The sequence below is a fragment of the Poeciliopsis prolifica genome, unplaced genomic scaffold, assembly GCF_027474105.1.
Source record: "Poeciliopsis prolifica strain line A6 unplaced genomic scaffold, Auburn_PproV2 SCAFFOLD028, whole genome shotgun sequence".
In the NCBI taxonomy this organism is placed as follows: domain Eukaryota; kingdom Metazoa; phylum Chordata; class Actinopteri; order Cyprinodontiformes; family Poeciliidae; genus Poeciliopsis; species Poeciliopsis prolifica.
Window position 1 is genome coordinate 6,718,484 of NW_026562403.1, and position 21,715 is coordinate 6,740,198.

Here is a 21,715-nt window from a genome sequence, read left to right on the forward strand (position 1 = left end):
CATGTTTTGGAACAATGCCACCCGAGTGTCCCAGGTAGCTGACACCATGGCACTAAACAGATGGGAGTTCATTAAAAAATCCCTGCACTTCAACAACAATGAAGTGAGACAACGAGAAAATATTGATCCACTCCACAAAATCCGACCACTGGTCACTCATCTTACTTCAAAGCTGCAGACAATACCAATGAGTGAGAAGTTGGCTGTCGACGAGCAGATGGTCCCTTTCAAGGGAAGAAATACACTCAAGCAATATCTGCCAGCTAAGCCAAAGGAATAGGGCTACACGATATTCATCTTGGCTGGCTCTGATGGTGTCCCGCACAATTTTGAGATTTACACAGGGAGAGTTGTGCAACCACCTGAGCTGCCAGATGTAGGAGCAAGTGGCAATGTTGTCCTCCGCCTGGCCCAGCCAATACCCAGACAGCAGAACTACAAGATGTTCTTTGACAACTGGTTCACGAGTGTCCTTCTCATTCTCACACTTGCTCAGCAGGGAATTCACTGTACTGATACTGTTCGTAGCAACAGACTACCAGGTGTCATCTTGATGTGTGATGTTGAGTTGAAGAGAACTGGGCGTGGATCTTTTGAACAGAAGATGGCCATGGTTGGAGAAACCACCTTGCATGCTGTGAAATGGTATGATTACATTGGAGCACACCCAGTCACTGACGTTGATAGGTGGGATGGCAAGCAAAATAAAATCATTAAAGGTCCCTGTCCTGCTGTGGTGAGAGAGTACAATAAGAATATGGGTGGAGTGGATCAGCTGGACTCCCTCATTGCACTGTACCGCAACAAAATCAGGTCGAAAAAGTGGTACCATCGCTGATGTTCCACTTTATTGACATGACCATCGTGACTGCCTGGCTGCTCTACAAGAGAGACTGCAGCAGCATTGGGATGAGAAAAGAGGAACAGATGAGGCTTTATACATTCAAGTCATATATTGCAGAAAGCTTGTGCAAAAGTGGCAAGAATCTGGAGCGTAAGAGAGGTCGTCCCAGTTCCACAATTGCTGGGGAGTACGAAGAGAAGAGGAGAAGAGGAACCACTGCACCTGTCCCGGTCCCTGATGTGCGTCTGGATGAAACAGCCCACTGGATGGTCATGGATGAAAAGAAAGGGAGATGCAAGGTACCAAGATGCAAAGGTACACCTAAAGCCAAGTGCCAAAAATGTGACGTCCTTTGTTCACATCCACCAGCAACTGCTTCATGAGGTTCCATACAGAATAATACAAACTGTAATTTGTAAAAAGAGAAACACAGAGCCATTCAGTACCCCACAGGAACATGTATTTAGAAACATAAACACACACTGCAGCTAATCTCTAATGCACTAATTGATAAACCATTTGTGGCTGTTTGTTGAAAGGAAACTTGTTGAAATTGTCGTTGTTGAAATAAAACTTCTTCTAATGTATTTATTGCTTGTTTGTTCATCATTCCACTTTTTAAATAAATACTACAGTATAAAGAAAAGCTTGGCGTTTTAGTACCCTCATAGCATCTTGTTGCCCTGAGACAACAAACCAAAATCTGGTGCCATACAGGGAACAGATTATAATTATAATATATCAATTTTCTGATTGATGTATTATAAAGACCCCCTCAAGTTCCCAAAACTAGGGTGAAATATTTTTTTTCCTCATTAAATAAAAATTCATAAAATAAAAATGAAAATTCATGCCATAGAGGGTTAGTTGTGTTTTCTTATGTAAAAAGTCTGATAAGGAATATTTTTGCTTGATGTGTCTCTTAGCTTATATGGTTCCGTGCAAAACTTGCACATTTATTTCCTCATGTTGCATTCTCAAATTAAACCAGCTCACAGTTGTGCATAGTGAAAGGAGGGAGCAGAATATATGAATTCCTTTTCCTTATTCAGAAAAGGACTTGGGAAATAAAAATTCCTAAGTCAGCACTTTGTTGCACGGTGTTTAGCCATTCTATCACAGTTTAGGCTTCAGGTGAAGTTTTGTGTTTCTGCTCCCTAAATCTCAATTCTTTTGTCGGCTGCTACTGGATTCCTTTCATAATTTACCTAAATTAGCTCCATTCATCTCATCGTCAACTCTTATCCACTTCACTGTTTCAGCAGCATCATGCTACCACTGCCATGTTTCATAATGTTTGTAGCAGAATATGTGTTGTTAAGCTGCAGTGACACATAGTTTTGAATGTTGACCTAGAAGCTCACGTCTTTGTTCCCTGTATGACACATGAGAAACTGTATAACAGTATTACAGTCGCTGATGACTTCCAGATTTTTTTTCAAATTGAGCTGTGAAACTCTGCAGTTCCTCCAGAGTTGCTGTGGGCCTCATGGCTGCTTCTCTAGGTGGACGCTGTGCTTGTAAAGGCCTGTCATCATAGGCGGATGTCCATGTCTGGTTAGGTTTGAGGAAATTGATTTATTTTCCATTTTCATTTTAGGGTTATTCAGTGCTTTGTGGGATGTTTAACCCTTTGGAAGTTGAAGCCACTGTCATAAAGTGACCCAGGCAAGAGGAAGGTGCAGGTTTCAAGTAAAGCTTTTAGCTGTCAGAAAAGATTTCAATAATTCTGGTTAACAGGAGGATCTGCTTTATAAGTAAGAAAAGATACTCAGGCCAAGGATACATCGAGGGCAGTAAAAATCAATCGCAGCTGGGTGATTACAAATAAAATTTAGAAGCTCCAGAAAGTAAATTTAATAAAAGCCACCATGGGAATACTATCATAACTGAAACCAAATTGACCAACACTAAACGGCTTCGTGTCAATTATATACCATACCAACCCTGTTTTAACCTGTTTTACAACTATAATCTGGACCTGTGTGCTGTTTATTCATATCATGCTGTTTGTTCACATTTTTTTTTCTAAGAAACCTCTCAGGCCATCACAAAACGGTTTACATTTGGACTCTATTTGCCAATTATATTTGACTTTTGAAACCTATTTATTGCATTTGTTTCTATATAGGGGCGTTGAAGAATAGTAAAACACAAATGTATGGCGCAGTTTAAAGATTAAGCCTCTTTGATATATATTGTTTTTTCTTCTTTACAGTTATTTTAAATTTTTGTCATAAATTAACAAAGTATGGCCTATTTCTGTCATATAAATTATCTTTAAATGCATTGTAATCACACCAAAATCACATGCTTAAAGCAGATATCTAAGATTATGGCTAAAGCTTCCCACTTCACCTGAGTATTGTTTTCTTTAGTCAGGTATTCTGCAAAGAAGCTTTTAAGTGCATCATGTTTTTATGGAGCTTTATATCAATTATATACCAACTCTGCAGTAATACATCAGTGCATCAAAAGTTCATCTATGTCACAGACCTCCTGTTTCCTTCAACCAAGTGGACCACACCAGATGACCCATGCTTCACATGTATGGTTTCTGAATCTTTTTTTTTTTTTTCATTTTGTGATCTAAGAAGCTTTTTGCAAACTTTTTGGATATCAATTTTAGCACAACTAAACTGACATGGCAGGAGGTACTGCCATTTACATGTCTGTTCTTTCATGTTTATTCCATTTGATTTCATTTACTTTACTTTACTTCTCCTTTTTATTCATTTTTCTCATTCCACCATTCGTTTCTTTTCCTGTCCCAAGGTTCATTGTTTCAGAAGTCCACTGAGCCCAAAGAACAGAGTGCTTTGGGAATTCCATGTAAGTTGATGTTTTATGTTTTACAATAATCTATCTTTCTTCTGTTTGAGTTTTTTTCAAGTAGCCATTTCATTCTGTGAGCAGTTACTTTTTGTTTTTATTTTATTGTTGCACTTACATTTTAAAAATTTCTATTCCACTAATCAATTTTGCTCTTTTCTTCTGTCTCAGCTATGAATCCAGTACCAGTTTGCTTGAATTTCTATATGCAAGTTTGTTCCAGCTGTAATTTTTTTTTGTTAAACAGATTTTCCAATTTTGTTTCAGCATAGCCAAAACTTTGATGTGTTGTATTTAAGAGCTTTGCATTAAGGTAAACTGGGTCCAGAATATACACTGGAATGGCTGCAGGTGTGCACATATCCTCTTGATTTGTCCAGATACAGTACCTTAAGATGCGCCACAGAAACAAGCATTTTACTTTCATGAAAATTTTAACTCTCGATAACAACAAATTAATGGGATCCCTGAACTTATTTGTCTGCAACGAGACGATCCCATCTGGGAGTGATGGAAGACAATGACACCTGAGGTGTGTTGCTTGAGCACTGGATACTACTTGGTTTCACAAATTTCATGAGGAGCGGGCTTGGAATGTGGGAATCACCTACCAGTCCGGGAGAAATCCATTCTCCTATCTCTTCTCAGGGCCTTTTACCTTTAGCAAATGAACTTTCCAAGCACATCTGTTTCTTGCTCATTTTACTGCTTGTGGGCTCAATGATGGTGCACAAGTAACCGAGATAATCCGGTTAAAGGATTTTCAAAATAAAAGATCCTTCAGACTTCAGACATTAAATGGAAATATTTAATTATTTCTTGTGCGGCCTTGTACCAATTGGTCCTTGGACCACGGCCCAGTGATTGAGGACCGCTGTGTTAAGGTGTAGTCACATCAGAAAAGCCCTTTTTGTTTTTGTTGTTGTTTGGTGCAGTTTTTTGGGGGGGCAAGCAGGCTATAATTTGTAAACAAAGTCATGCTGGTAATTATCATTGCTCCCGTTGTACAGAAAGAAGGAGGATGAAAAAGATCATAGACCCAGATAAAAAATTTCCGAAGTTCTTGTTGCATTTCTCTTGTGCACATTTGCGGTATTATAATTGCAGTACTGGTTTGAATCAATGTAATATTCCTAATTTTGGAATGGCGTTACTAAATATGCACTGCAAGCTGATGAATGTATTCACACCTCGGCCCAGGTCAACAGGGGAAACAATCTCTGGTTCATTTAAAGCAGATCAAATGTGTCAGATGTGAACACACTCTTGGAGAGATTCTGATGGTGTCTAAATTGTGAGTTTTGAAATTGTCTTTTTTAAGTGGGAAATTTTGATAAGATTTAAAAAATATATTAACTATAACTGTCCCTGGTACCACTGTTCGCAGTGTCCTTTGTATTTTTTCTAGTGGTCCTCCCTGCCTTCCATCACCTGTCTTTTCCTTCTGACACAATGAGAGAAAATTACCTCAAACTGAGAACAAGACAGAGAGTGAGAGGTGCAAGAGGGAAAAGACCTCTGCCTTTCATTCTGACTGCTCTCATTGGAGAAGACCTTTTTTTTATCTTCAAAGCCTTGAGTGTCTTCAATGTGTTATTCCAAGAACTGTCTGTAGATAGTTTCACTATAATAGAAGGTTTTGCAAAATTAACAGTGCTCGGCTGACAGATACAGAATACAAATAATGCAGAAACAAGTCAGCTCATTTGATAGTGTGTCATTCTGATGTATAAAGCATCTCTCATCAGAATGATGTGTTGTAATTGTGTTTATATTTCCCTTTTCGGTTTTATTAGTTAGACATTTATCTTAGTGCAAACACTCCTCCATAGTTCTCTTCCGTTCTTTAAAACAGCTGCAATACATTTGGCATAGTCACTTCTAGGGTCTCAAATATATTTCTAGTATGATCCACTCAAAGCTGAGAATGCAAGTTGAAAGCTTCCAAAAGTAAGTCTTAAGTGATTGATTATATCTTTCCTTCTCCGGAGGAGGGCTGCATGTGGCCATAAGGTTTTTTTTAGTTTTTTTTTTTATAACTTTATTATGATGCTTCCATAGTTTGACATCCACCCTGGCCAGAAGAAGGTCTGTGGATCAATCACAAATATTGATCCCACTTGTAAAGTCTTACTGAACTCAAAAAGTCACTGCAAGCTTTTTTTTCTATTCATTGTTTGGATTGGACCATTATTCCTTTACAAAACTTGTTCTCAAACTCAAGTAACCAAGTAAACCATACCGTAGACCCACTGGGCACTTTGTAAGGCCCCGTGGGTCTACTATGTACTATGCTGGACCACTTTTTCCATTAAGAATGCTGTTTGTAATGCAGATTCAGAAATATTTCTAAATACTTTCGGTTCATATGAGTGTCATAGCATCTCATAGTTACCAGAGGAAACATCCATTGTGCAAATGTTTGTTCGTTACACTATGTCCCAAAACATCCAATTAACAAGAGATTTGGTTCCTCTGAAGGTTCGCTGTTCAAGAATCCAGTTTATATGATTTGAGCTTATGACGTTCGTTTTCCTGATACAGGTAGCCATCAGAAAAAGAATGTGCTGGGGTCATAAAGGGATAGACTAGTTTAGCAGCAATATTAAGGTAGAGTGCAGGATTTAAACAAGGCTCTGTTCTTACAGAAGTACAAACTGTGCTAAGAAAATATCCTGCAGAACCTCCTATAGTCTGAACAACTGGTGTAAGAGAAGGTGAACTGACAGTGTCATGTTTATACTAAATTTCCTCCTTACCATCTGACTATTCAATTTGAAATCTGGATCAATGTTTTTCATTCTGTTCTTGTCCATTTTTGATGGTCTTGTGCGAATTGTAGCCTTTTTTTTATTTTTCTTAGCTGTAAGGAGGCTTAGTTTATTTCATACCAGCTAAAGTTGTCTGCTGCTTTAGCTGTTCTGCTTAAAGGTTTGATGTACTGTACTTTCAAATTTCTACACACCTTGTATATAGCCAAAGCTGCTGCAATATCTGCAAGTGCAACATCACCAAGGACTACTTGCATGCAACATCTGGCTCTAGGTTATGGAGCTGCAAGCTCAGTGTAATAAACCTGACTACCCCCTACCCACTTAAATTGACTTTCACTCTTATTTTTTCCTACTTCTGATATAGATTTTAATCACTATCTCTTTTCTGTCAACACCAAAACAACATCCACAAAACTGTAGCTTATTGAATATTTTATTTATTTTGGATGTTTTGCTATGAACTAGAGACATGCTTGTTCATGAAAATTTCATCAGATCAGCAGTTTCTGTAGAAAGCAAACTATCAGCCTGTTTGGCACCAACAACCCTTTCATCTTCAAAGTCACTGAAAGTGACCGAATGACTGTATATCACAAATTTATAAAAGTCAAGGGCAGGTTGATATTAACCTCCAGCAAAATGTTACATTTTGATGGTTTCTTGTTTATGATGCATTCTTAATTCTTTCATTATATCTTTAATGCTTCACAAATAGGCTACATGGACTGTAGAAGTATTTCCCCCTCCACAGTACTTTGGTGCTTCCACAGTTTGACAGCCACCTTGACCACATGAAGGTCTGTGGATCATTCCGAAATATTGATTCCCACACTGAAGTCTCATTGAACACAGCAGGGTCCTGTGACAGCACCATCCTTACATACACTTTCAGAGGTGAAGTCAGTGCTTTCACAGGACGTCTTATAGACTATTTGCACTTAAGCTGCTAAAACTGACCACCTTGTATATATGCATATGTGCATTGGTATTCGACTGGGTATTTAATGTTTTCAAAAACATTTTCTTTTGGTAGTTGAACATTTTCTTAGATAAAGAAGGTTAGGGCAAAAAACTGATGAGGATGAACTTGATTCATTGAGCAGAGGGAAATCTCTCATATGTTAGAACTCATGTTTGTGGGCAGCAGCTGAAAACTTTCAGACCATGAGAAACAAAATTCTCTGATGAGGCAAAGATTGAACTCATCAATGTGAATGCCTGGTGTCATGTTTGATGGCCAATACCATCCCCACAGTAAAGCATGGTGGTGGTAGTGTTTTTACACCTGGTCCTCATGACGTATTTGTGTGTGGAATTTTGAGGAAAAGAATTAATTTAATCCAATTTGGAATACGGTTGTAACAAAGCAAAATGTGGAATACTGAAGCACTGTGAATACTTCCCAGATGCACTGTAAATATGAACTCAAGTTGCACTTGATTGACAAATTACACTTATTTTCTTGGTATTGACAAATTCCTCCCAAATTCACTGTAAGGTAAACAAAGATGCATTTCCAAATGTCTGTGTTCATGCATACTCTGTTTTGAAGTAAACCTTATTAGTCATTTCATAGGTAGATTTGCCCGTATGGGTGGTGCTTGCATGTTTACGCCAAGGAAGATTAAAAAGGCAGTTGAATGAGAGTCACATAGTGATTGTCCACAGTTCTGCTTTGGATGTGAATCACACAGAAGATAGAAACGAGCTAATCTGAGTTATCCTTGCCCCCCCTTGTTTAAATCCTCTCTGTGGTAGATTGAACAGACTCAGAGAATGACAAAAAGCTCAGACAATCGATAGATAGTGATTGCTACTAACTGAGAGGGTGAGCTGGGGACTTCTGCTTTGATAGCCCGTGTGTGTCATCAAGTGCATGTGAAAGAGAGCATATCCTTTTAGCAAATTCTTGCACGCTCTGGTCTGTGAATATTTAAATATACACAGCAGTTACTCACATACACACAGAAACAGCTATGCTATTTCTGATTTCAGAATATTTTTGCAAGATAAGGTAAATTGTTAACAGCCGGACATTTTATTCCATCACAAATCATTGTGACAGTAACTTATTTATCTGTGCTGACTGCACATGCAAAGCCAGCACTGTTGAAACAGAAAAAAACAAGAATCCATTGAGCTCTAATAACACACAAAGACAATGTTTAGCCTCCTCACTGAGAAGTATTGAGTGAAACTGTTATTAGTAAAAGTCTTTGTCAACACTGTTTAATTCTAAACCCTTAAGGTTCTGTCCCATTGATTTATAACTTTTTGCAAATGTTGGCAAAACATTCTAAAGTGGATCATATTTTTAAAACACAAAGTCTTGTTATATACTAGTACATCTAAAAATATCAATAATTGTTTAAAAAGGCAATATTTTTTACCAGTCATCTCCTATGGTAATCACATATAGAGTGATATACTGCAGGCCTTTGTTACTTGCTAGTTTGATAATTATGGCTTATAGAGACTAAAAACCCAAACTTCAGTGTCTCAGAAAATTAGAATAAAGTGAAAAAGGACATTAAGAAAACTCACGGTTTCACACCCTAATGAGCTAATTACCTCTAAAGTTCTTTGAACAGTCTCTCACTTTGGGTCAGTAGGCCACACAATGACAGTGTTGTGCTTTAGCCGAGTCAGGTTTTGGCTATTAATAATTAGAACAGTTGTCTAAGACAATTAATAATAAAGTAGTAATTTAGCTAAAAAATGACCAAGTCGGGGCAGCACTCTTGACAAAATAACCAATGATGTTCAGTCTTAGTTATTTAAAAATACTTGTCAAAAAATGCCAAGGTTTTCAAATAATAGATACATTAAATTAAATTAAATAACATTTTATTGTTTTGTATTATCCCTGCTAAATTAGACATTCACTGAGTTGTTTCATTATGATTCACAGAAACATTGTAGCTTTTTTACATAGTATGTGAGCTGCTCAGTAAGATATTACTAAGAAGTAATGAGATCAATATGAGAAAATGACCCATGCAATATTGGTTTTTGCTGTGTACCATTTGTAGATGCCATAGTTAGTTTATGTTGTATTGTTTACCTGTAAGGTCAAAGCAACAGAAGAAATACACCAAAGATTTACAAAAAAGAACAAAAGAAGGGAGCCAATGTTAAACAAAAATGAACAATAAATAAATTCATTTCTTGCTGTTGTAGGTAGTTTAGTCATGCAGGTAGTAGCTCATATGGGATGTCTTTTTGTATTCATCTCCAAACCAAAAATATGGAAACAGACAAAAGTTTGCCAAATCTTTCAATGGAGAGTTTACTTGAGAGGGGAAAATATGTATTTGCTGTAGCTGCCGCATATTATTTGTGCTATAAAGTTATACACCTTTAAGATATAAAGGTGTATAACCTTTAGATTATGACAAAGATTCAATAAGGAGATGGTGATTATTATAATTAAGATCAAAAACCGGAGGCTAAGAGGATTATACAGTTTTATTCCCTAATGCCAAATCAAGGGACTTTGAAAATAGGAAGCTTTATGCAGCTGCAGTTGAGGAATCCAAGACCTCACACAACTAGAAGATAATTGGTGATTGGAAATGGAGATTTCTAATTAAGTTAGATATTTAAAAACTGTATGTCATGCAATTAATTTAGACAGTCAAATATTAGATTATGTTTTTTGTAATTCTTAACGCATGTTATCTTATTAAATTTAATTCAGTTTAATTATATAATACAATTTTATTTTATTTATAATATTTATGTCAAATTGACTTCTAAAAAGGCACACTCACACACTTTTCACAAGCCACAGCTGCCCTGAAGTAGTCTGACAATTGTGGCGTTTTTTCCTTGATGGGTTTGGTCTCCCAATCCATGTGTGCGATCTCTTCAGGTTCCCTGGATTTCACTCACTGTACAAAAACATGCATATCATGTTAATTATTTATTCTAACATTCCCATTGGTGGGATGGAGTGCTTGCATGAGTTTTTGCCCAGTGTGTCTGTGTGACCCTGTGAAGAAATGCGACGTGTCCAGTGGTCACCTGCTTCATGTCAGATGACCAGTGAGGATAATTACCAGAATTTCTGCAAGTGTAATGCGGTACTGTGGATAGTAGAACTTAATTTTCAACATCGAGTTTTTATACATGCTTCTCATTCAAAGGCATTAATCAATAAATATCCAAAAAGCACTCATACATTAGAATATCACCATCACAGGTTTGATTTTGTCCATCCCTGAGAAGCAGTGTAAATGGAGGCTATTCATGACCCGCATGGTCCCCAGAGGCAGTCATAGTGGTTCACAGCTCCCTCAAGTGGTAAATGACTAACCAACACTCTTAAGTTTTTGTGTGTAACATACTTGTGTGCCTCATCAAAGGGTTCACTCATGCATAATCAAGTTCATGCTTTGTGAACTTGCTTTGGTGTGACAACAACAAATCCTTCAGCAAATAACTTGGGCTGTTTGTTGCTAAAAGCCTTTTATCTGCTACTCAACTTTAAGGGCGGATTAAAAGGAGTTTCCTATACTTTTTTGTCGTCTTAATAGCTGCACACAAATCCCCTCCCACGAGCTGTAGAGGACATGATTATGAACCTTTTCCTTTAAAGTGTAAGACTCCAATAATGTTAATGTTAAGTATGTAGGATTTATTTTTGTCTCTCTCTTCCACTCAGGATTTATTGAGCTCCAGTTTTTTTTTTTTTTAATCGCTGCTCTGCATTTCATCCACTCATTTCTTATCTTATTCACCAACCTGTCTGCCAGCTTCTATTTTTGTATGTTCACTCCTCATCTGCTCTTGTGCTTTATTTTAAGACTTTTCCGAGTGCAGCATACTTTCTCCAATTATTTTCACATCTTTATCCTTTGCTTTCCTAACCGGACCCCTTTAATCCTCTCCTTTCCTCATTCATTCTTCCTTTAAGCGTTGGGTTATGTGTTTTCCATTTCACATTATTCAAAATTTAAAATTTCTGTCCCTTCCTCTGTTCTAAAACATGGCTCACGAATTACTTTTTCAGTGAAACACCATTAAAGTGCCAGCCAAATTGAAAAAGGATGTTGGGACTCTTGTAAAATAATTAACAACCCTATTAAGTTTTAAGATTCCAAGCCACTCTTTTTTTTTAATGAAAGGTTTCTGTATCTCTCTGTATCTCTGTCTAGACAAATTACCATATAAAACCAGCTGGAGGGCGACTTGAACATTTCATTTAAAATGGAACCTATAGAGGTTGTCCTTTGTGTTTCAATGATAGCGTGAAGGGGATGTAAACATTAAGAATGCCTGAAAGCCTTCAAAAGTAGGCCTAGTTTTACTTTACTCTTCTACAGCATTGCTGTATATCCCTGGATCCTTTTATTTCACTCATTGCATTCCTCTTCAGAATGTTTTGCCTCCAGTTCACAGTAAGGTAATCTAATATGTTGTGTGTCTCTTTTTGTTTCCTCTAGCTGCCCCGAGTACAGACGATGTGGCTCTGTATGTGGGTATTGTCATCGCCGTGATTATGTGCCTGTTCATCTCTGCTATCGTGGCCCTCTTTGTCTACCGCAAGACGCACCGTGACTTTGACTCGGACATCATTGACACTTCAGCACTGAATGGAGGCTTCCAGTCTGTTAACATAAAGACAGCCAGATCAGGTAATATATGCGTCATATTAGAGTTTCACCTAGGAATATGCTGTGAAAACCTGTTCAAAATGAGGTCATGGAGAGTACCATGAACTGATCTATATGCCAGTGTCTTCTAAGTCAAATGTTACACAACTGTCAACTATTGTCTGACAGTTGGAAGCTTTGCTCAAGAACTGAGTTAAAGACAGAATAACTGCCCAAAGAAAAGCAGCTAATCTTTGGCAGAAAAAAAAGAATCATTATGTGGAAACTGTCCTTGTTAAAGTCTAGACCTTACCTAAATAAAAATGCGGTCGTGGATCCTTTCGACATTTGAGCAGAAGTACATGCTTCTAAATTTAAATATAATGCAGAGTTTGCCTAAATCCCACACGATGTGAGAAACTAGAAACTTCAGACAGATTCAACATTTTGCTGCCAAAATTTCCTCACTTACCTGCTTTGCATGTTTGCTTAATTTTTGATTTTCATAATGATCTGATGAGCTGTCTTCTTGTGTACTTGAAGTTAGATTTAAACAACTGTTAAGCATAACAATATTTTGTGGTCTATACACTGCTAAATGATGGTTTGGCTAATGGCAGATGTGATGTTGTTTTCATGCAAATAATTGTACCTGTCACATCGTCTTTAAGGCCTTTATGCCAGTGTCATTTATTTTCTTTTTTCCCCATAATGCTGTCAGTCTCTGATGGTTTGGATTAATCTATCTCTTCCAGAGACCGCTCTAATCCATCAAAGGAGGTCCTCTGTTCCTCTCTCTGTTATTCCTCACTCTGTTTTTTTTCCCCCTCATTCCTTCCCATCTGTACTTTTAGTGCAATCAAATTTCCTTTCCATCCGCATTCGTCTTTTCATTCTGGTCCCAGGTCTTAGGCTTTATATGTTATGTCTCTACTTTTTTGTCATCACAATCACAATGATGAATGTCTTTCTGTTTAAACTGAGTATATTTTGGACTCTGGTGTGCATGCTATCATTTCATCCTCTTTGCATGCATTTTCAAATATTAACAGATGAAATTTGGGAATAGCAGATATCAGTCAATGTAGGTCCTTAAACTTATTGTATTTGATTTTTGGTTGTTTTTCAGCAAAAGAAAATTATGCACAAATTGAAATGTAAAAACAATATTGACTTAGCATAGTCAAAAGTGCATCCATGCAAATAACTGGTAGAAGGCACTTTTACTCCCCCACAAATCTAAAATAAATAATTTTCTTCAAATAGACCCCAGCTTGAATTGAATTAATCAAGTTATTTCATGGGGTACCATAGTTCACAAGTAATTTAAATTCTACATTACCATTTACTGAATAGTACAAAAAAAATAAAATAAAATGACCTGCTATCATAAAAAGTCCTGATGCTTAACAACGGCATTTAAATGTTAGAAAGTAAGAAGATAACTTGATCTAAGTTTGACTTACAATGTGTGGGAGCTCAGTCAGTGCTTCACGAGCCAGAATAGAATAGAATATGGAAGAGGAAGGGAGAGAGGACGGTCCCTTGTGGAGCTCCTGTGTTGCTGACAACACTGTCTGACAGTGTTGCTGGCACGTGAACTGTGGTCTGCGAGTTAGGATCATAAGCAGACTTATCCAGGGCATGAGCCAGACCTTTTACATTCTTTGCCTTAAGCCACTCCCAGAGACAACTTTAGAAGCATCTTAACTGAGCCAAAAGGAAAAGCCACTGCACTGAGTAGGCCAAAGTCCTATTTTCAGATAAAAGTAAATTTTGCATTTAATCTGGAAATGAAGGTCCTGAGTCTGGTGGAAGAGTGGGGAGGTGGTGGGTTGATCGAGGTTCACTGAAGTGGAAAGCGCTACAGTCATTTGCTGCTTTTGTTCCACTGTGATGTATCAAGTCTAAAGTTATAACGACTGTCCTCTATGAAATTCTAGACCACATTGCCCTCCCCTCTGATGTCCATACTGCCTAAAGTACCAATAATTGTTTTTATTACCATTATATTGCTATATTTGATTGGCCTAAAAACTCACCTGACCTAAATCACATAGAGAATAGATGGGATACTGTCAAGAATAAGATGGTAGATGTCAGATCCAACAATGCAGGTGACTGCTACTAAAATAGCCTGGACTTCTTTAACACCTCAGCAGAGAGACTGGGTGGTCTCCTCTAAGCAATATTGAATTGGTGCAATAATTCATGCAAAAGGAGCTTTTACTCTATACTGACTATAATCTAAAGTATGTCAACAGTTTTCAGTTAGCTGACACTCCTGTGTTAAAAACAATAATTTTGCAGTAATATGCATGAGTGTAATTATTTAAGAAACAAAGGTTTAGGACTGCATTAACTGTAAGGAATTAAAATCAAATTTTACATCAGTTGTGGCAGCTCTAGTCTCCCGTTTTCAATCACTAAGACTTTTTTGTTGGCTTTTAAAGACACTTTTTATTCAAAGCAAATCCTCAGCACTAGTTGTAAATGATCCAATGTTTGTGTTTGTAAAGCAACTTGTGCCTCGATGATTGGACTTTCACTCACAGTTTACAATGAAAACGAGAAAGTGAGGTCAGAGCAGGAGCAAAAACAAACAGCAAACTATAAATAAATGTAAGCATTCAGTGCTGAATGTCTTACGTAGAGATAGGGCGACATTTCATCTGTGAAACATTGAGATGCTTGTCACTCTGCACCAAGGGACGACTTCTGATTGCTAATAATGAAGCATTATCTCCTTGAATGTTTCTCTCTCTCTTTCTCTCTGTGGTTTTCCTCTACTTGTTAATTAAATTTCAGCAGGGATTATTTGGCAGGAATACCCATTGGCTTTAAGGGTAAACAGCATGGAGGTGCATGTGTGTGTGTGACTGAAGAAGGGAGGTCATGATGAGTGACTTTAAAAGAGAAATTGAGGGTCTCTTGGAGGGAACAGCAGGATTTCAGGTGCTATGCACCAAAAAAATGTACCTGGTGTGAACAAAGCTGGGTTTGTTCTCAGTAGGTAACTGGCCTTCTGTGATCAAAGCAAAATTTAGTAAGTTGTGAGGATTTTAATTATGGATAGGTCTCCTGCCTTCATAGACAGTCTGCGAATTATTAGATGAGGCTGCTCTGTATCATCTGCGAGGTAATTGAGCGAACAAATTACAAGCTGCTCTAAATTATAAACTTTTCTGTGCAACTTGGCGAGTGAAGTAAAGAAAAAGAAGTCTTGCATATCCTTTGATGAAAGGTTAACCTTGGGAAAGTTGTCTCTTCCTTTGTTTCTGGATAGCAGCCCTCTTTGACAGACATCCAGAGTGACACTCAGTCTAAGACCTTTGCCCAGGGCCTTGGAGATGTAAGGCTTTACGTCAGGTCATTATTAAAAGAAGGTCTCATCTTTCAACAGTTCACAGATACTGTTGTAATATATTAATGTGCTCAATGCAAGTTACATAATTTATACTTGAATAGCTCGATCTACAGAACAACAAAAATGCTGACTTCTGAGCCTCTATACTTTCTAGTTTCCATACACTTTTTCTGTGACAAGCACAGATAAGGCTCTTCAATAACCTGAGACACATGTAGAACGTGGCTCTGTTAGTTAGGGTTCTTCCCTCAAAGCTAGTTAAACTCAGTTCATTTGAGTTTTACTTATATATCCCCAAACTACAACAAATGTTCTCTCAAAGCACATTGTATGACAAGCAGTCCAATCCAAATCGTTGTGCGTTTTGACCCACTATAGTACCAACATAAAACAACTTATCAACAGCCATGCCTCCCCTTTACCCTTTTGCTTACTTCCCTTTCTCCTCCTCACTGGTTTTGTAACAAAATGGACTGAAATGGATATTTTACTTCACCTTCAGATAATATCTGACTCTGGTGCCATGTTGGTTCTTCTTTCTTTTAAAGTGTTAATAAAGTAAAATATTTTCATCCAACCTTTCTGGTGTGTCCTTTCAGCTGACCTACTGACTGCCCCTCCAGATCTGACAAATGCAGCTGCAATGTATCGTGGCCCAGTTTATGCGCTTCACGACGTGTCTGATAAAATCCCGATGACCAACTCCCCCCTCCTGGATCCTCTTCCTAACCTGAAGATCAAAGTCTACAACTCATCAGGTCTGGTCACACCACCAGATGACCTCGGTGGGGACTTCACTTCAAAATTGTCTCCTAAGGTAATATTCCAAGTGCAGACACTAACAGAGGCAGGATCTTCCATCTCACTTTGATCTTCTCTCACCCCAATGTTTTATGTTAATCTCTTTGCTATAACAGCACATAATAAAAGAGGATTTGAAAATGTAGGTATTTCAGGTCAAAGACAAAGCAAACACTGTTAGTATCCATACATCTCAGTGCCCTAGTTTCTTCCCTCTGCTCTAAAAACTACATTGCAAGCACAATAGAGCCAGTTGTCCCAAACAGAGATGGAACCACTCAGATTCATCACTGGACCTGACCTGAGGCAGTACAAGAGTGAAGAGTGGTGATGATCTCATTCAATCTTATATCCATTTGATTCTTACTTTAATAGTTTTTGAACTTATCTGTATCTGCAAGTGAGTATATGAGTCACAGACCAGAGTTATTTGTTGTCAGGTTATAACGCGTCTTGGGCCTCTTTCTTCCTCAGCATTTGTTTTAATTCTTTGTCCCTGGACAAGCTGTGCTGAAATGAAACTTTGTTGTGCTTCTCTATAATGGCAGTGAAGGCATTCTGATTCTGATTCTGTTTTATTCCTAGGTGACTCAGTCTCTGTTGGATAACAGTGACAGCCTAAACATTCGCAGCCATAGTTTAGCCCGGACAAGAGATCCCTCCTGCACTGCTCACGGATCCTTCAATAGTCAGGGAGGACACCTCATCATACCCAACTCAGGTTAACATTGTTCAACCACAACTAAGCATTGATTTTATATTCTGTCCTTTAAAATTTCATATCATCTACTAAGATTTAAAGATTCAGTATTTCATTTAGGCCTTTTAAATGATAATATAGTCAATTAAGTAACAAAGTAAATATTTTTCAACAAGAAATTAAGATGTGTGTCATTACATCATTATTATGGAAAAGTAAGTTTATTCTTTATGTATTTATTTTAAAAAATACATTTAAAAATAAGGATTTGAATTAAATCACTAATAATTAGAACACCTACTTCAGAAAATAGCAATCTGCGCATTTTATATATAATTAAGAAGGAGAACTTAATGGTACTTGAAAATGATTAACAAAATGTATCAGAGTGACAAAATGGGAACTAATAGCTAATAGCTGCAAATTAATAACTGTAAGGAAACTTATTTTTGCCCTACTTATCCACCCTTATACAGGTGTAAGCTTGTTGGTGCCAGCAGGCGCCGTCCCATCAGGCAGAGTGTACGAGATGCATGTGACTGTGCACAGAAAGGACAGCTTAAGGTAACTTTAGCTTTGCTCTTTAAGTTTGAACAACAAACCTTCTTTCTTGTGTCAAATTTTGCACCTCCTTTGTTAGATATTTATATCTTCCCTGGATTTTATTCTTAGAGAGTACCTTCTACTATTTCTCCCTTTCATACATACTATGTGTGCGTGTTGCTTGTATTGAAGTTTTCTCTGATGTAGCATGAATTAAGGAGGCAAAAAACATGCCATATGTTAAGTTATGATGTTACTTGTAATGGCAGTATATGTGTATGTAATTTATTTGTAGTATGTTTACATACAGTACGCCCTGCTGTAATGTATTCAGCAGACTTCATCTGACACCTTCAAACAACTGCTAATTCCAGATGTGAAATTAAGATCTGACACACTAACGATGAACTAGCTAGTATAATAATCTGTATCATAATTCATTGAAATGATCCTTATTAGCATTTTCTTAAATTTAAAGCCAATTCTATGGTTAAATTTGAAGCACTTCACCTTTTAGTATTTACACATATGTGAAACTTAGACTGACTACAGTGCAACTGATTTGCATTTGTTTCATGTGGTGTCTTGGGCCCAAAAACAAACATGTGGCTTTTAAAAGTAAACACTGCAATATCTGTTTTTGCACATTAAATAAGATTAGAGGCTAGTTTGGGTATTACTATAATCCTATTAATTGTACTATAATCCTTCACTTCTAAATTATGTACATGTTGGAGTTTGAACCTTTTGTAGTGCACAAGAGACAAGAGAGAAAATTTTAATAATTTTACTCTCATTTTTGTAAAACTGACTGCACACGTTGGTTTCCTAAACCAAACTAAAAACACCGGCTTCAGTTGATAAAAATTGAGACGTGCTGTCAATAATTGTTTTCGCGAGTGAACCTTTTAAAGATGCTGTAAAACTGTAAGGCACATACTCCGAGTCGTCTACTCCGTTCCAGTGCAATTCTTAATCAATGTCGATCGATGATAATTACAACCTTTGTTACTTGCTGTAGTGTTTCTAAGAGTCAAACGTCTCCTGTGTCCTCTGTCTTCATCTCACTCAATTACTGGCAAGCAAACTCAGAAGGCCAGCTTCATTGATGTTCTGCAGCAATAAATTGGAAAGCAAGAATTGTGTGCTTTACTTTATTATAACATAAGGGATTAGCTCTGCCGCTCATGAAAACACACACCCAGACATTTGTTTTCACTGATAGTAATGTTAAGAACATAATGCAAAATTATACAAACAATATCTTGGAGTGGTCCAGCCAGTCCCAACTTGGTTCTGGTAGAGAATCTCCAGAATGGGGCTAAAAATCAGAGTGATGGGAAAAAGGCCTTCCAACCTAATAATCTCATTATCAAAGAAAAATAGTCAAAATACCATTGGGAAAAAACTTAACCCCTAACCCAAAACTTGGAAAAAAACTTCTCCCTGGTTAGAAATTATTCGAAAAGTCTTATCTGCTGTAATGCCAACTAAGGAGTTTACATCGATTATTGAGAAAAGTATAAATATTTTAACAGTAAAATATACAATAAATACACATACCTTTAATAAATTAACACTTCTTTTAAATAGTTTTATTATATTTTAAGAGATGATCATGTTACTTGTAAAAACCAAACTTCTTAGTTGAATCAAAATATATTTTGATCTCATTATACAAAAGGAATGGGTAATTTTGAACTTATTTATAAGTAAAAGTGTAAATATCTAGGAGGTAGAATCAAAGTCTGTAGCTGCAATCAAAAGGCAAGAAGGTTTCCAGCTTTCATTTTCCCTCCTCACTTGAACGTTTTGTGGATCAATTGGCTGAATCAATATTACTGATAAGAAGTAACTCCCCATAAAAACAAATAAATACAAATTTGGTATCTGACCTATAAATGTGGTATATTCCAAAGCTTGTGGGTTAATAATTACCCTAATTTGTTATTTACAAGAATTATGTTTTAGTTAAAGTGTATCGATTACAGAAGGCTTTTAAATAATAAAAACTAATGGAATCCAATATGCTTAGTCTGACATTTGTAGCAAAAGTTGACAATAGTAGACACCTGCCTCTGTACTGTAACATAAAAACCATTAGTCACTAAGTGCTTGAGGTTTCAATGCCCAGTTGTGCCATAAAAGGCAGGAAGAGACGACAATCATTTTCTTTCTGTCTTAACTGGAAACAACAAACTCCAACTGGGGCCGACGGTGCTGCTCTTTCTCCCAATGAATCTCTGATGTTCTGATTTATGTTTCTTGATTCATGCATCGCACTTATTTTGTTATATTTTCTATTGGAATGATGCTTACTAATCCTGTTCAATTCACTTTTTTCCAATCTCATTTATTTATGTTGGTGAAAAAGAAACAAAACACTTTTTTTTTCTTTAAATGGTTGTTATTAGACTTGTATGCTAATAAATTATGAAATATTTGACTATTGGGTAAATGATAAATTATTCTGTGATGTTTATGTTGTAACGTACAGATAAATTCCTATATAACATAATATAATATATACCTCTACAGATTCTCACAGTAAGATCCCTGACCAATTACTGAGTGCATAAGTATAAGTATATGTATATGGACAGATTTTTCAGCAGGCCAATAAGTCTCTATAAAAACATTTTTTTATCATGTAACATTTGTTATATTCAAAAGTTCAGAGAAAATTAATTTAGTTTTTCAATTGTATTAAGCCATAATTATTTAAATGAACAGAAATAAATACCAAAATACATTAGCTCTGTGTCCAGTGAATTCATATAGTATAATTTCACATTTTGAATTAAAGCATCAATTTGAAGTTTTTAGAGATATTTTAATAATTATACTTTAACTGAACATATAAAAGTTTTACAGGGTAGTTGCAGGTTAAAGTGGTCTTCATCCTTCTTCAGACGTACTCATTCATCGGTTGTGAAACGTGATTGATATGAGATCATTTAAATTGATTCGATTTTGCCAGGAAAGAAAAGTTGTTTTTAAGCTTCACCTTTATTTTCATAGATCACTTTTTGAATTGTGTGGAATCACATCATAGACATATGAACAACCGTGACACATGTTTTTCATTCCAACTTTCCTGTAGCCACATACAGGCTGTTGGATGTCTTCTCCCCTCAGTCATTTCACCTAAGTGTTATCTGTCACTCCCAGACCCCTGGTTGAAGACATCCAGACAGTTCTCAGCCCAGTGGTGAGTTGTGGACCCCCAGGAGTCCTGCTGACTAGACCAGTGATCCTCACCATCCACCACTGCGCAGACAATGTCCACGAAGACTGGCTCATACAGCTCAAGAACCAGCTGCCCATGGGAGAATGGGAGGTGTGTGTGTGCCCTTTGTATACTGAAATTCTGTTACAGAGCTTTTATCACAGAGGTTTCATCTTGTGTGCAGATGGTTTATTTAATTCAATTTAATGTAGATATTACTATGTGGATGCGCAAATGCAATGAAATACTGCACAAAACAGAGAGTCTGTTGATGTATTATAAATAATTACACAGCTGAACCAGTCCTCTGACAAATTATTAATATGTGGTCATAAATACACACAGCTTATACACACAGACATGCACACTAAGAAGAATAAGCTGAATTACACAGATATGGTGTGTATCTTGTGAAGAAGGGAGAAGAAAACGAAGAAAGGAAGAGGAAATGTGGTAAACAAAAAGTGCCTACAGGCTAGTAGACAAGCAGGGGGTTGAAGACTCCTATCAGAGGCAATTTGTTATGCTCCTGCTATCCTCCTCTTCTCTCATCTCACTTCTTATGTGTCTATTCCTTCTTTTTCCTGTTCCCTTCTTCTTCCCCCTTCACATGTCTCTCAGCATGAAGCCTCTACCTCAGCAATCTATTTCTTGTGTGTGAGAGTGAGACTGCATGAGTGCGGCTGCACATGTGTGTGTGTCTGTCCTTGTGTGTGGGTGTGGGTGATAAGGCTGTCTTGCAGCATCACTGTGTCAACAAGGCCCCCGTATGCTGTCTTCTGTTGCTTATCACAGCTCAACACAATGTCTCTGCACAATTAGCCATGCATAAGATTCGGTGCGCGTGCGTCTTTGTGTGTGCATGTATGAGAGGGGGAATGCGCAGAAGAGGTTTCAGAGCAGACTGAATAAAGATGAGAAAACTGAAAGTGGAATTTCATCATGAAGTCGATTTGTTTTTTTTTTCTCTCATTGCTGTAGAACATTCATTTCCCATCAGAAAGTTTTCCTCAAAACAGGCCGAGGGA

At 37.1% G+C, this 21,715-nt stretch overlaps 1 protein-coding gene across 3 annotated transcripts in view; it reads left to right on the forward strand.

The window, feature by feature from the left end:
• The window catches only part of LOC129372028 (netrin receptor UNC5C-like), a 190,815-nt gene that overhangs the window by 156,552 nt on the left and 12,548 nt on the right, over positions 1-21,715 (forward strand). For 2 of the 3 annotated variants that reach the window (XM_055049000.1, XM_055048998.1), the window contains exons 8-13: positions 3,620-3,676; positions 11,898-12,089; positions 16,014-16,231; positions 16,801-16,936; positions 17,392-17,479; positions 20,630-20,798. In XM_055049000.1, coding sequence (XP_054904975.1) covers positions 3,620-3,676; positions 11,898-12,089; positions 16,014-16,231; positions 16,801-16,936; positions 17,392-17,479; positions 20,630-20,798 — 860 coding nt within the window. The remainder of the gene's footprint in view (positions 1-3,619; positions 3,677-11,897; positions 12,090-16,013; positions 16,232-16,800; positions 16,937-17,391; positions 17,480-20,629; positions 20,799-21,715) is intronic. The other variant, XM_055048999.1, reaches the window with a different exon arrangement.